The 15534-nt window shown below is 40.5% G+C and overlaps 1 protein-coding gene across 1 annotated transcript in view; it reads left to right on the top strand.

Moving 5' to 3' along the window:
• Positions 1-5141, top strand: part of LOC121854410 (protein crumbs-like) — a 151728-nt gene extending 146587 nt beyond the window's left edge. The window contains exons 37-40 of the mRNA XM_042349081.1: positions 100-266; positions 848-853; positions 1609-1836; positions 2367-5141. Coding sequence (XP_042205015.1) covers positions 100-266; positions 848-853; positions 1609-1836; positions 2367-2435 — 470 coding nt within the window. The 3' untranslated portion in view covers positions 2436-5141. The remainder of the gene's footprint in view (positions 1-99; positions 267-847; positions 854-1608; positions 1837-2366) is intronic.
• Positions 5142-15534: the final 10393 nt, after the last annotated feature.

Below are 15534 nucleotides of genomic sequence, written 5' to 3'. Positions count from 1 at the left end.
TATTTCTATACTAAACAACAAGTATTAAATCTTATGAAAGCTCTTTTTCTCAGCTTACTGAAGTATTTATTAATGGCTCAAAATGATATGTCTCCTCAGGGTTGGGAGTGCAAATGCAGTGCAGGGTGGGAAGGAGTGCTCTGCAGCGAGGACATCAGCAGTGTGATTCAAACCCTTGTAAAAATGGTGCCACGTGTGAGCACGGCATAAATAACTTAACTTGCCATTGTCCTGATAACTGGCAAGGTTCTACATGTGAACAGGATGTAAATAGGTGAAGAAAACTTATGTAATAATGGTGGAACCTGTAATAATCTGCAGGGAACCTTCCAATGCGACTGTGAAGAGGCTCACATGGAGACGTGATATTTGAATAACCCTTGTGCAGAAGTAAGTATTTGTGATGATTGTTGTCGTTTGGGCGGGCAGCTCACCGAGTCATTATCTGAGGGTTTGACAATACCTGATCATTAGATTTTTAAGTTTTAGTTAAAATCTTATGGAGAGGTTAGCAAGTATCCAAAGACTAAATAAATTCAATATTAGCTAACCTACTGGTGGAAAATGTCCATAAAATGGTGATGATGACTGGACTGTATTGACCAGTTTAACTTTCCTACTATTTACCAAAGACTTAGTTAAACTGTACATTTGTGGCCTGACAGTTTCTTCTGCATTCTCCACAGGCTGAGAGACTTTGCACTTAGCTTTGGTTGAGGTTGACCTGAGTTTCACAAGTAGGTTTCGTAGTCATGAAACAATTTTGCAGAAATTTGAAACTAGGCATCGGAGAATGCAACTGACATTATATTTAATGTAATTAAATGCAATTATTCTTTGTGGACAGGATCAGGTACAGGCAGTTACCAATTTACAAAAGTTCAGTTTGTGATAATCCAAAGTTACCCCCAAAAATTGTCCCATGAATTGATTTACAAAAAAAATGAGGAGTTACGATTTTTTTTTACTTCCGATATGCTAACTTATTTATCTAACTAACTTCATTATTCTCAAACACTCTTAATGTTATTAAGTCTACAAATACTGTTAAATTTTCAACGTGTAGTTATTCTCCATCACTCACCATTTAAGTTATTATATTTTACGGCTTCTAAGAAGCTCAGGCACAAGATGCACTCATATTTCAGCAGGGAGTATTTAGGAAACTTTTTGAGTGTAGCATAGTATTAGTCAGTGTGTATTACTTATTGTGTATTCATATTCAAGTGTGAATAACATTGTATAAGAATAAAGCAACAGAAGTATTTGGATGAACATTTGTGTGTACCTTTTATTGGAGCAAGTTGATTGAATTTTAAGGTGAAAAAGTTTTTTATATGGATGCACAGGAAATTTAAACAGTAAGTGTGTAAAAACGTAAGATAAAGAGTTATTTTATAGTGTATAATACTGTAATTGATTTTTCAGTTTAACTGCAGCAATGGAGGTGTGTGTATTCACCTATGCGATCAATATTATCCAGACAATCAAAATCAAACTCGAGCTTTCTGTCGTTGCCAGGATGGGTGGGAAGGAACATACTGCACTGAAAAGGTGTGTTTAGGAACTGTTTATGTTTTGCATGAGCTTTGAATTTACTGAATATAGGTACATATACTAAACAAAGAGCCTGAATGTGTTTCTGTACTCCAATTATATACCGTATTGTATTCCGTTTGCTTCCCAGGTGAGAGTTCTACACAGGTTGACCTGGCCATCATTGTAGGATGTGTGGTTGGTCTTATGTTAATAATTGCTATTGTTGGCCTCACTGTCTTCCTAATGATGGCTAAAAAGAAGCGCCAAACAAGAGGAACATATTCTCCAAGTAGACAGGTATGTGATTTATATATTTTTTTAATGGGGTTGTCTAATAATATAGAAATACATTTTCTTTGTGTATTAGAAGGTATTGATAATTTCTAACTGTAGTGCCTGTCAAGTAGCTTCACTCTTCACTCATATGGAAATAGTTTTGCAACTGTGTGATTCCTTAATTATATCAGCGTGTTTGGGTTACAGTGCCTCTCATCTGCTTTTGTCTTTGTTCCCTGTTTTCTGCACACTCACTCACTTGGTTTAGTAATGCATAAAGCTGGAAGATTCCATCCACTGTGTTTGATGAGGTTTGGTATAATTTGCACTGGTTAGGTTACAAAATCTATGGAGGCTTTTTCTTGTTTGGTAACTGGTAAAATGGTAAACAGTTTTCATCGGTTTCACATAATAAGTAAATACATATGTGGAAGAACTATAATAATGAATATGTTTATTTCATTGCATGAAATCTTTGTTACCTGTAGACAGAATTGTAAAATGGCTTATTTAGATGATCACATTAAGTATCCTATTTTTCTCTCATTCAGGAGTTTTACAGTCCCCGAGTTGAGATGGGTAACATGATGAAGCCACCACCAGAAGAGAGACTAATTTGAGACAAGGCGTCAGAAATGTGTGTTGAGAAACCTCCAATTTTTATATTGCTCATTAGATACTAAGTCTATGAGTACTGTGGTAACTCTTTAACCTTACAGCTCACTTAAAATGATCCTACAACAAAAGACTCTGTCACAAGATAATATCTATGTTAGCTAAGGTTAGAAAAGGGTGAAAGAGAATTCTCTTGAATAGAGCCACACGTAAAGCACAGCAAGAAAAATATTCTTGAAAACTGCTTCAGATTTTATTATTGCATACTCTTCATTGGCCACATTGTCTTATTTAGGCTCATCTTGTGGATTATTATGGAGTAAAACAAAAAGACTCAGAAAGGAATGCTTGCAATTCAGGAAATTGCTTCTTATTTCAGTGTATTGATAAGCTTATTTTGAACATATCTAGAGAGTGTGATGCTTATAATACATGGGAAACATATTCTGTGATTTGGAGATACGTAAAGAACCATTGCTCTGATAGTGGTGGAATTTATGACTGACTGTACCTGTATGCATAAAGATCAGAGAAAAACGTAACAAGAAGTCTTCCATGTATGATTTCCAGTATTCCACAAAAGTCAAAATAAATGTGGTGCGGTCCCCAAGAAGCAGTTGTGCGAGGGACTTGTCTGAGTAGTGAAGATGTGTATTTCATAGAGTACTGTGTATAATTATGTACAGTACTCACACAAAGGGAAAACACAAGAAAAAGTGTGAGGCTGGAAGCACTGGTTCAGAATAGTATATCAAAATGTAACCAGTCCATCCATCTGACATCAGCTTCAAATTCACATTGAATTTGAATAGTGTCACATGTTATTGTTCTGCAAAAAGTTACTTGAATCTTGTAAATTCTCGTACGTAATGTGCATTTTTATTTTTTCCTTTTTTAATAAAATTTAATGCTTGATTGCTTTTGCATTTATTATATGAATGTGAATGGTTGCCCAGAGTGTTAGAAAGTGTGTAGGAGTGTTGTAAATACCTGCTAGATTAAACTTAATTGTTTTAATCATGTATCATAATAGATAGATAGATGATAGTGATGTTGCTATAGTTCTAAAAAAAAATTTTTTTTTGTATTTGAATATCATCAATTTAAATGTTGTGAAAAGAAAAATTTATCTGTTTTACATAAATGTTGTCAAGTCTATTTAAGCTGTCACCATCTTTAAGGCTACGAGGTAAATATGTAATACTACAGTAGTACAGTACATACACAAGACATGAATGTTAAGGTGCTCTAGTATTCTTGATAGCTGGCTATCACTCAGTGTAATGTTTATGTAGATGATTCTCACTTGAGTTAAAGGACAACAGCCTCATCAAGAAGTTTTGTGTACTGTTTACATTGTCTTGATATCTCAGATAGTTTTATATCAGAAAGTGTTTGTTACCATTTTAATATCAAGAGTTACTGGTTATTGTGTGTGCATGAATGCTGATTCTGTTTTAAGTAGTTCTGACACAGACTGAATTTTAATGTACATAAGAACATAAAATAATTTAATGAATACACATTGTGCATGCAAAAATATCATAAGTGGAATATTTAATTTTTGGCATTTTAAGTCCTTAAATTTACATAATACAATAATATTCTAAATTGCTTATTCAATTTGTAAATATAAAATAGGTGCTTTCCATTACCATTTTTGGTAAATCTTATTTCTGTCTTACATGGATTTTCTAATGATGATAGTGATTATGCCAAAAGCAAGACTTAGATATTGCTGAATATTTACATATGTGTATTTCAAGTGCATTGTCACATGTTATGCAGTATAGTACTGTACTAGAATGGGCACTGATGTTGGTATGTGAGTGACAGTTATATAGGTATATATACTTTTTCAAAATGAATAGTCTTTGTATTAATGTACTGTGAAATACAATAAAAGAAGATGATGGTCAGTGATCTGGTTGATAGATTTGTAAATGAGGAGGCACATATATATATATTTATATATTTTTTCATTCATACAGACCACCTCCTGCTTTGGTCCAGATGCAGCCAAATGATATGTAATGGCAAATATTCCAACAGTTGACAGAGATGAATCTGTAAATGTTATTAATACAGTATATATTTTTTGATAATGAATAATACAGATATAGAGTATGTTATGCACCTGTAGTATAGGTCCTCATTCTTGGTAAGATAGATTTTAATTACCCTGTGAAAAAACCCCAAAACATTCCATTATTTTCCATATGTAGAACTTTGGTTCCACTAGTAATGTAGCAATTTCACGCTGGCTCAGGTTACTCATATCACTGTATTGAGCAAAAACTCAACTGCCAGATGAGGATGCTTTGTATATACTACTTTGAGGTGAATATTAACATGCAATGAAAATGAATCTCAGTGATTGCAGAATTGTTTTTATATATAAACAAGTAAACACAAAAGCACACACACATACAGACAGACACACAAAGGACACCATGGTGCATAGTCTGTCATCTCCAGCAGCTGGTTTGATGCTGCAGGGAACAGTGGCCTGGGTGTTACAGACTTTATTATGTTAAGCATTATTATCCTGTATGTATGTCAAAACTTTATGCTCACTAACACCTTTTTGTCACGGTTACTGCCTCACTTATGTCACACATTGGGAAATAGTATGTTATATGAATGTGGTAAACCTTTACACACACATGCACACACACACACACACACACACACACACACATACACACACACACACACACACACACACACACACACACACACACACACACACACACACACACACACACACACACACACACACACACACACACACAACACACAACACACACACACACACACACACACACACACACACACACACACACACACACACACTCGTTACCAGATGTAAAAAAAATGAACATCTTCCCCAATGTGAACTCCTCTGTGATATAATTCCCTCCTCCAAAGCTTGTTGGTAATGACAGTGCCTTTTTTACTTAATAAGGACGTGGAGTTGATGTGGTCGAGGGTATTCTACACTGATATCTGGATTACCTGAGATCCAGTGATTACAGAGTTGGATAGTTCAAACCATGAAGTTTTTATAATCATAGCAATTTAAAAAGCGAGTTATTGCTAGGCATTAACATACCTAGGTATAAGATAGGCGTCGCATTCTGGATTGAACAAAAAATCGGAATTACCATGAAAATTTAGTTTCGTGTAATGTAAAAACATATCACCATTTGACTTGGTCTCAGGAAATTGAGGTATTTTTGTGGATAAATTTTGTATAGAATCTTTGTTATCCACATCCAAGTGTCCATATGGAGGTTTGTGTATCCTTGAAGTAGAATGTGTATTCAGGTGACAATACATACAATAATGATTGAGTTGGTTTTGAAGATTGCTCATAGATTGCGTTGTTATTAAAGCTCGGCATTGTTATTAAAACACATGAACAAGGGAATGACCAGAATTGGTCGTATGAAAGTTACAACACAAAATAATTAAACTTTTATTATAAGGAAAGTACCATTATTCTTGAACTATGATGTAATAGATGGTACAGTATTGAAATACCATATTAAATTTTCAACTTTTCCTCTAACATGGATGGGCTTATAACTTAGTGTCTGGATTAGAATGAAACTTTTAAGATATGGTCATTATAATTTTTATTTGAAAATGAAGATCTACGTAGCCATTTTTTATTTAGAATTTTATGTAGATATATTCTTGACTCGTGGGACCAATTTTTATGATAACTATATTTTCTACATTTCATTCTGTATAATTATTGAATTGTTTATAGCAGTTGAGAAATAAGATGTGTTCTTAGATTTTTTTCTCCAATGCATTGTACAGTATTGTAAATGTAACATTTCATTATTTAAAGTATGTCTAGAAACAAGTTTTTATTTATCCTTTCATGTGCAGTATAGATATACTGTACTAGTTGTACATTTCCTTGACTGTGTTAACTTTATTAGACACAAATTTTTATAGGTGGCCATGGTTAGTGGGGGATAATGATGCCAAAGAAATGAGAGGCTAATGGCTTCTTCTATTCGAAATCACCTGGAGAAGCACAAGTTGATCAATGATTCCCAACATAGCTTCACAAAAGGGCATTCATGTCTGTCTAATATATTAACATTCTTTTCAGCTGTTTTAGAATCAGTGGACGATAGAGTCCCCCACGAAAGACTAATACGAAAAGTGGAGGCTCATGGCATTGGAGGAGATATTCTAAATTAGGACGTGGTTACAGGACAGGAAACAGAGAGTAATCATTAACGGCACTAAATGCAATTGGGGTAGCGTCACTAGTGGTCGTGGAGTTACTCAAGGCACAGTACTTGGACCATTATTATTTATTATATACTGTACATAAATGACATGGATATAGGCATAGACAGCAACATAAGTAATAGGGAGTGTAATTAAAAGAAAATTTTGAATGGTCTGAAAAATGGCAGATGAATTTAATGTGGACGAATGTAAAGTACTTAGTCTAGGAGATGTAAACAGAGAAACCAGGTATCAGATGAACAACGTTGTTATAGAGAAATCCGACTGAGAAAGATTTAGGAGTAATGGTAAGTAGGAATCTTAAACCAAGTAAACAATGTATTTGCTCGAAACAAGGTTAATTAAGTACTTGAGTTCATAAAAAGGAGCGTTAGTTACAAGACTAGCGAGGTTATCCTAAAACATATCTTGCGCTTGTGAGACCTCACTTGGATTATAGTTCAGTTCTAGTCACCGTACTACAGAATGGATATAGAATCCCTAGAAGGACTAATCCCAGGCATTAGGAACCTTGAGTACAGAAATAGGTTAAAGCATCTTAATTTGCACTCCTTGGGTATTATGATCGAGGTGTATAAATGGAAGTCGGGCTAAAAAAGGTACTCAAATTATCCAAGCAGGAGCGAACTCGTAGTGATGGTTTTAAATTAGACAAATTTAGATTTAGGCGCGAGTTAGGTAAACATTTGTTTGGAAATAGAGTAGTGGATGAGTGGAACAAGTTACCAAACATCATCATTAACTCAAATACGCTGGATAGCTTTAAACATAGGTTGGATATATGAGCGATAGGGGTTGGGTGTAAACGGGACTGCCCAGTATGGGCAGTTTCCTCCATTCTTATTTTCTTATGTACGTAAGATCCAATCCTTCACAATCCAATGATACGACTATACTGATGAGGTGGTAGTGCTTGTGTGTATTTTACGATGGTTAATCTAAGTTTATATTATAAATAGTCTTCCAATAATCTTACACCTCGAGTAGTACCTGGTGAACATCCCTTCCCTCTCCCCAGTGTTCCCATTAAAAATCCTAGATCTGTCAGTAGCAGTAATCAATGGGGTACCAGACTACTCTTACCACTCACTTTGATTAAGATTAAAATTAAATTACTCTAGCAAATATTGTTCCTCAGTCTAATTGATTTTAGAGCACAGGCAGATCCAGGAAGGTTTGAGGCATTCATAAATATATCTTATGAGGCACCAGTGAAGCAAACTAATTTTAAATGAAATCATGAAATCATGAAATCACTTTGGCATGAAGTTGGTAACAACAAAGTATCTGATGTGTCAGTGTTGTTGTGTGTCAGTGCTGTTGTGTGCCAATGCTGCTGGGACCCATTAAATCAAACCCATGGTGGAGGGAAATGCCCAGAGACCTACTGTAGAATGCTCTGTAACTGTATCATCTTGCTGTGGCATGGCATGTTAACTAAAAGGCCTGGTTCACCTGGGAAATATTTGATGGCTGGTTCCATTATGTTTTTTCGCAGTGTGACAATTTCAGATGACAGTCCATGGAATCCCCAGGTAAGAGGTCATGGCCTTGCTCATCCTTGACAATGCACCTACCTACCCTCAAGATGACTTAAAAGTGTTATTGGGTATATCAATGTGAAGTTTTTGCCACCCAACACCACCTCACACATACAGCTCATGGACTGGGCATCATTCTGGCCTGCAAACACCACTATAGATGCCTCCTCTTGAAAGATGTTTTGGTGGTGGAACCAGTGCCAGAGGGGGAGAAGACATTCAGGAACTACAACATCTGGTATGCAGTGTTCAACCTGGGACAAAATTACAGAGACGACACTTGAGGAATGGGTGGAAGAAGCTCTTGAATGGTGGTGGTGCTGCTGCTGTAGAAGCTGTGTTGGGATGCAGACTTTAGTCACAGCAGTGCCACCACTGCCATGGAAAACAGTGTGGGCTTATTCCACTTCAAAGCCCTCAAAGTCTGCATCCTCCTGTAACACAGCCTCTGCAGCACCTCCACCACCATTCACCCATTCCTCAGTGATGAATCTGTTATAAATTAGTGATGAATGTATGATAAATTCGTGTTAAATGTATGATGCTGTGTTGAATGTACAATAAATTAACCGGGTATTAGGTTCATTCCTGCACTAACTGGGTCTTGGGTTTATTTCAGCACTGGGTAAGGGTTCATTTCATCACTTACCAGGCCTTGGGTTCATTTCATCACTAACCAGGTCTTAGGTTCATTTCAACACTAACTGGGTATTAGGTTAATTTCAGCACTAGCCAGTTATTGGGTTCATTTTAGCACTAACTAGGCCTTAAGTTCATTTCAGTACTAAGAGTGTATTGATTGTGACAATTTCCCATTTTGTATAAGTTTCCCATTTTCTATGGCAATGGAAATCAATTGTCTCTCCTCTGAGGTGCTTAACCAGCTACCAAAGCAGATAATAAGGGACAAAGGCCATCCTGTATCACCAGTACAGTATAAACATTTGGCCTGCTTGCATCACAAGCTCAAGATGACAGCATCTGCTGGAGAGTACAGTTTAGTGTTTACAGCCGTATAATTTTTTTTTACAATATATTGTACGTTTACAGTAATGTTTGCCTCAATAAATACAGCTCTGTCTCTCTGACTGCAGTTAATCCTCCATAGCAGTGGTGCTGGTAAGTGCGGGTTATTGTTCACCTCAGGATGGGGAGGAAAAACTCACAATGTGCTCTCTGTATATATTGTGAAGTGCGGTGCAGCAGTGCTTCTGGGGAAGTGGCAGCTTGGTTACAAGTGTGATGTGAGAGCTGGTTGGTGAGGTCATAGAGGACCACCTTGTGGGTCCCCATGCTCTTGGCCGAGGCGAGGCAGGAGAGGAGGAGGTGGTGCTTGCTGGTTGGTGTAGGTAGAAAGGTCTGATGAAAGTCTTTAGTTAAGAGGTGAAAGAAGATTATTAGGAGTTGAAGGAAAAGTGGTGAAACTGAAATACAGTAGAGAAGAAAGAATCTGGGCTCAACCAGATCGCTTCATCTTTCTTATTGGTGTTTTGTCTTTGGTTCCGCTCCTTGGGTCGTCAGACCTTTGTATTAATATTGGTTTATTTATATAATGCTGTATTATTATTATTTTTGTTATTGGAGTTAGTGAGCCGCCCAGGTCCTTGTGTAACTGGATCAGGTTCAATCTTCTTGTTCTGTGGTTTTGCCTTCTGGGCCGTGGTCGGAATCGGACCTGAACATTTCCGCTCCCGAGGACCGCAAGTCAGCGATGAAACAGTAATTGAAAAACTTATAGCACCTGAACATCCCTTACATGTGGGATACTCAGGGCATCAAAACAAAGAAACACCTCCTGCAAGCAGCAGCCAAGGACAAAACTTGACATTATACTGCTACAAAAGTACTTCTACAAGAGAACACCACTGTTTCAAAATTCAATGGATTTCGACATACAGGAACATTTTACGCGTCAGCAAGAGGGATCTATGATCTTGGTCAAGATCAAGCATACCTCACTCCGAGGTCATGCAGCAATTTCCATGGGAGAAAACATCAGAGACACAGGCCGTCAAAGTAACACTCCAAGAACGGGAATTAACTGTTCATAACATCTACAAGAACCAAGGGCTCACTGGAGGTGACTCAATTATTAAACTTCGGCGCAGACCACCGCCACACTTATAGGAGGATTTCAACGCACATCATCCCTTCCTAAGCTCAGTAAAGCCCACAAATGAGAGACGGCCTACACCTATACACCACCTTTCAAGACACCCGAGATCTGCCTCCTGAACACCCGGAGCCCACCCATTGGGAGGAAGGCGCGATCTAACCTTCGTCCCAGTGCACTACGGCCGGCCTCTGGCAGCTACACCCCGCGTGCGACCGCCCCGCCACCCCTAACAACGCTGAGGTGAACAAAGCCACCCGCTCCACCCCGCCGAGATGGAGATACAATACCCAAAAGGCAGACTGGAGACTCTTTAAGAAACACCTGGCTAAGTGGCATGAAGAATCACAACCGGCGGCGCATGACACCCGTGGGCAGAGACAAGCCCTCCACCAACAATTGAGCCGAGGCGTTTCCTGCTTGGCAGAAAAGCTATCCAAAACAAAAAACCCACATCAAGACGGTACAATGATTACTGGTACTGCAATGTCCAGGGTGAAAGAACTCAACCACAGAGTGAACATGGCCCGAGAAGAAGAGCACTACACGGGGAGACATGCCACGAAACAAAACAGACATCTCCTGCGGAAGTCACTTAGTTAAGGATACCAGGGGAAGAGAAAGAAGAAATAAAAAACGTAAGCTGGCTCAGAAATTGGTGCTCAGGCTGACAGGCACCTCCCTTGGCAGATGGGCCCCAGATCCGAAGGGGCATCTCTGGGAGAGCAGCACCCACCACCACCACCAGCCCATCCCAGCCCAGAAGAGGATTGCGGGCACAAAACTGTTCTCTGACCGGCAGCAGCACAAAACCTCGAGACGAGCGGAGGGAGACACAACGGCGTCTGCGACAGGTCAGACACCAGATGATCGAAGGGCCTGCAACAGTGAAAGGCCTGACACCAGGCAGAGACCTTTCCAGCAAGCAAGAACTCAAGAAGTCCTTTAAAGAGCAAGCAAGGACACAGCACCAGGGGCCGACAGGATAACCTACTCCATGCTTTTCCCATGCGGTGCAGCCGGACACGAGGCTCTGCTACAAGTCATCAATGCTTCGTGGACAGCACAAAGAACTCCCCACCCGGAATGGAAGAAGGCAGATATACAGCCCATTCCGAAGCCCCAGAGATCCAGACAAACCGGGGCCATCTCCCTTCTCCAGCTGCATAGCGAAGACGGGAGAAAGGCTAATGCGACTCCAAGTGGAGAGAAGTAGGGCCACACCCTCACATCTTTATACACCGAACACCGGCACATCGCCGAATGCACCAACACGGTGTTCCTCGACCTGGAAGGCCTTCGAACTAGCAAATCCACTGGCCATTACAGCGACGCTCGCTGAAAAAGGAAAAATAAAATATGAAGGTTTATGAAATTTGGATCCAGAACTACTGCACAGAGAGAGAAGCAAGAGTACGCTTTCGGGAGCAACCTCAAGCTACAGGGTCCATGAAAACGGAACCCCACAAGAACAAGGAGGCATCCTCGGTCAATGCTGTTCAATGTCCTGATGGAAAATCTTGTCAAACTTCGCTTTCAGCAGACAAACAGCCAAGCTCCTATGCTATACAGACGACTTACAACATAGTAAGAGGATCAAACAGACTAGCCAACACACCAACACACTCCAACATAGAAAGAGAGTGCAACAGACTGTACTCCAAGATAAATCCAGCCAAGTCGAAAGCGATGGCCATCTGCTGAACACACCAGACAAGATACTCTCCGCCTACAAAAACACGCCAGTAGTCTGGACCTTACCACCAGTGTCTTGGAATCTGGTTTTGACCAGAAACTCACTTTCAAGCCGCAGCTTCGAGTATCTCAGGCTGGGACGAAGAGCAGACACAATATAATAGGGTCAACACCAGCACAACTGCAGGGCAAACCTCCATGTGCTCAAAAGCCTACTACACGGCCGCCATCAGATCGCTGGTAGATTACAGTGCTCCAGCACTCATTGGACTGAGAAGACCAGATGGCTAAGCTGAAGTGATCCAAAATAATGCTCTCAGGACCCAAATTGCTCGGGCACCCATGTGGACCAGAATTTGCAATTTGCAAGTAAAACCGAACCTACCTGGCGAGTACACGAGTCCAAGCAGGTGACAGCCGGTCTCCTCGCCAAAATCTGTAGATCAGATAAGCCCTGGCTGCCAAAATTCGAATCAGTGCCTCCCCTCCATCTCGACCACAGGTGTGAGGGGCCTGCCTGGTCGCACAGGGCAAGCGAGGTCATCCGACACATACGGCAGAAGCACTCGTCAAGAACAGCCAAGACACACGGACAGTAGTTTGCAGTAGTTCCTCCACCATGGAGCCCTCCACCAGCCACATATGGAAATTACCGACCTAGGCGATAGTAAAGCCAACCTCAGAAGGGACCTCCAAAAATAACTCTGGAAGCGTAGCCACCGAGACACCGGCTAATGCAGCATCATACTTCACAGACGGCTCGGTGGATCCAAAGCTGTGCTCCATCCGGAGCAGCCTTCTACACCCAGGGTCAGACCACCTCCGTGGAACTTTCTAATGACTGCTCCACCCTACAAACAGAGCTGGTAGCAATCTCAAAGGCCCTACAACACGCTGCAACACAATACAACAAGTCCATCATCATGAACAATTCACACGGACTGAAATCGGCCGTACAGGCACTGCAACACAGTCAACCAGAGACAACGTCCACATCATAACCTCGATCCTCCCACTTTTAGCTACAGGAATTCCAAAAACAAAAACCGCCCAGTCGTCTTACACTGGATTCCCAGTCAAGTAGGATCAGTGGCGCAGCAGACAAGCAGCCGAGCAGCCACGTTCTAGAAGCGTACATTCAGAGTTCAGTAAGCTTGCAACGAATCAAAGTCACCTTAGAAAGACTACCAAGCTCCACATCAATAGGCTACGCCAGGCGCATTCCAACGCTGGTTCCCAATCAGCCAAATGGTACCCTGGTGGCTACAAGGGGAGCCACCTTTCGCGGACAAGAAAACACCAAGACAAACCCAGAGTTTGCCTTCATCGACTACGACTAGAATTTACAAGTGCACCTGGAAGACGATCGGAAATGTCGTCAGGGAATGCACCTACTGCTGTCAGGAGGCAGCGGCCAACCCCACTGGAACACTATCCTCGACTGCGAAGTCACACAAAGTCTCAGAAACAGAATTCAGAAACTTCCAGAACACACAACACCAGCGGCCACTCTAACCCGAGAATTTAAACAAACCTCATTCACCACTAACCGGGTCGTCACACACGATACACCCATCCCGCCCAGATAACCGGAAGTATCCTCCCCAGCAAGTTGCGGACCCAGTTCGGGGGCGCCACTCCGAAACTTATTGACCACATCAAGAGTGGGGGTTGGTGGAAAGCGTTCACTGACCGAGGGTCCCTTCACACTTGCAACCTACGGTATCCTTTCCTTATCTGCAGGTAGGACACCCTCAATCCCAAATCCCGGTCTGGCTGCTCCCAAGATCTCCAGCCGGAACCACCAAACGGGCCGCCTGAGCCAAAGGCCCGTGTCCAAGCCTTTCATATCTGGCAGGAGTGACTGTAGTGATTTCTCCCTGCCAAACGCTGTTTGTCGCTGAGTAGCTGACCCGGCGAATCGGCAGTGCATGCTCTCGTGGTCTAGGTCAACCATGACGCTCCACGAGCGTAACTATCTACCCACGCCTACCTCCGCAGGCAGCATCTGACCCCGTGGTAACCTGTCTTCTTTCTACCTACACCAACCAGCCAGCAACATCTTCCTCCTCCGCCTGTTTGGCGGTCCTCGCTCCCACCGGTGAGCATGAAGTGACCCACAAGCTGTCCTCCTGAGCATCCCACCAACCAGCCCTCTCTCTACATCACGCTTGTAAATCACAAGCACTTCCTTGAGCACCGCTGCATTGTACATCCAATACAAATATGTATACAGAGCACATTGTGAGTTTCCTTTCTGGCAATCGCCCGTGTCGATCAACAGTCCGACAATCTCAACAACAACAACAACAGCCGTGAAGATCATTGTACTCAACGCTCCCAAACCAACAAGACCTCTCAACAAGCTCCTCACCACACAGCAACTCCCTAGCACTGCATTGTACGGTACATAGTATATATATATATATATATATATATATATATATATATATATATATATATATATATATATATATATATATATATATATATATATATATATATATATATATATATATACGTATATATATACAGAAAACGCCATTGTGAGTTTCCCTTCTTACCACCATCCTTAGTACGAGATCTCCTACGTGTATGTATGTACGTGAGCCTATCAAAGAGAAAATAGACAAACATAGAGATATATGACTATAGGCCACATACAGTACGCTACGTTGTTGAAGCGCAGTACAGTAGTAACATAACAACACCAACATTTTAATATTTTGCTCATGATCTTTTCATATGCTATACCTATTGTATTTGGAGCACCATATGTTGGTAATTGTGAAATTTGGAGTCTCAAAACATACAGTTTTGACAGCGACATTTAACTCAAGTTCTCAAGGTTAACACAGTTCATGTAGCTGTGACTTTTGCGCAGTGACCCATTTTCGAAACGCCGCTCGAGGAGGGACTTGGTCAGACAGATGAGTAAAGCTTTATCATAAAGTGACATAAGCTGTGTAGCAATAATATTTTATATTGTAAAGAAAGAGATCATAATATTATATAACTCGGTATCTGAAATAAAATAGCTCTCTTATTTATGGACGTAACGATACAGGAATATGATACAATATATTAATCCTCTGCCAATGTATACCTGCTGGCAAGAGGTGTAAGACAGCTAATGCTGAAATTTTACCACGAACAAAAGTACCATGTACCGTACATATTTTTGTTTAACGGGAGATGATAATTTCATCCAGCATCGATTTGCAGCTAAGAAATCTTAGGTAAAGATGTGCTCTTTGACTCTGGTTTAGGGTTTTTATGATTAGCTTAAGATGTAGAATTCGACTGCCGATCTCTGTATGTATATATAATATCCAGTATCCATTAAAGCCTAAAGCTAAATAATATAAAAAGGTATTGCAGAGTTGAAGATCTATATATGTAGAAGGTGAGCCCTAGATCAAAGTTATACTTAGAAAACTAAGTAAATTTTTTTAGGTAATATGTTAGTGGTAATTT

This window comes from Homarus americanus, unplaced genomic scaffold, assembly GCF_018991925.1.
Source record: "Homarus americanus isolate GMGI-L3 unplaced genomic scaffold, GMGI_Hamer_2.0 scaffold54443, whole genome shotgun sequence".
Classification (NCBI taxonomy): domain Eukaryota; kingdom Metazoa; phylum Arthropoda; class Malacostraca; order Decapoda; family Nephropidae; genus Homarus; species Homarus americanus.
This window is presented reverse-complemented; position numbering and strand designations above follow the sequence as displayed.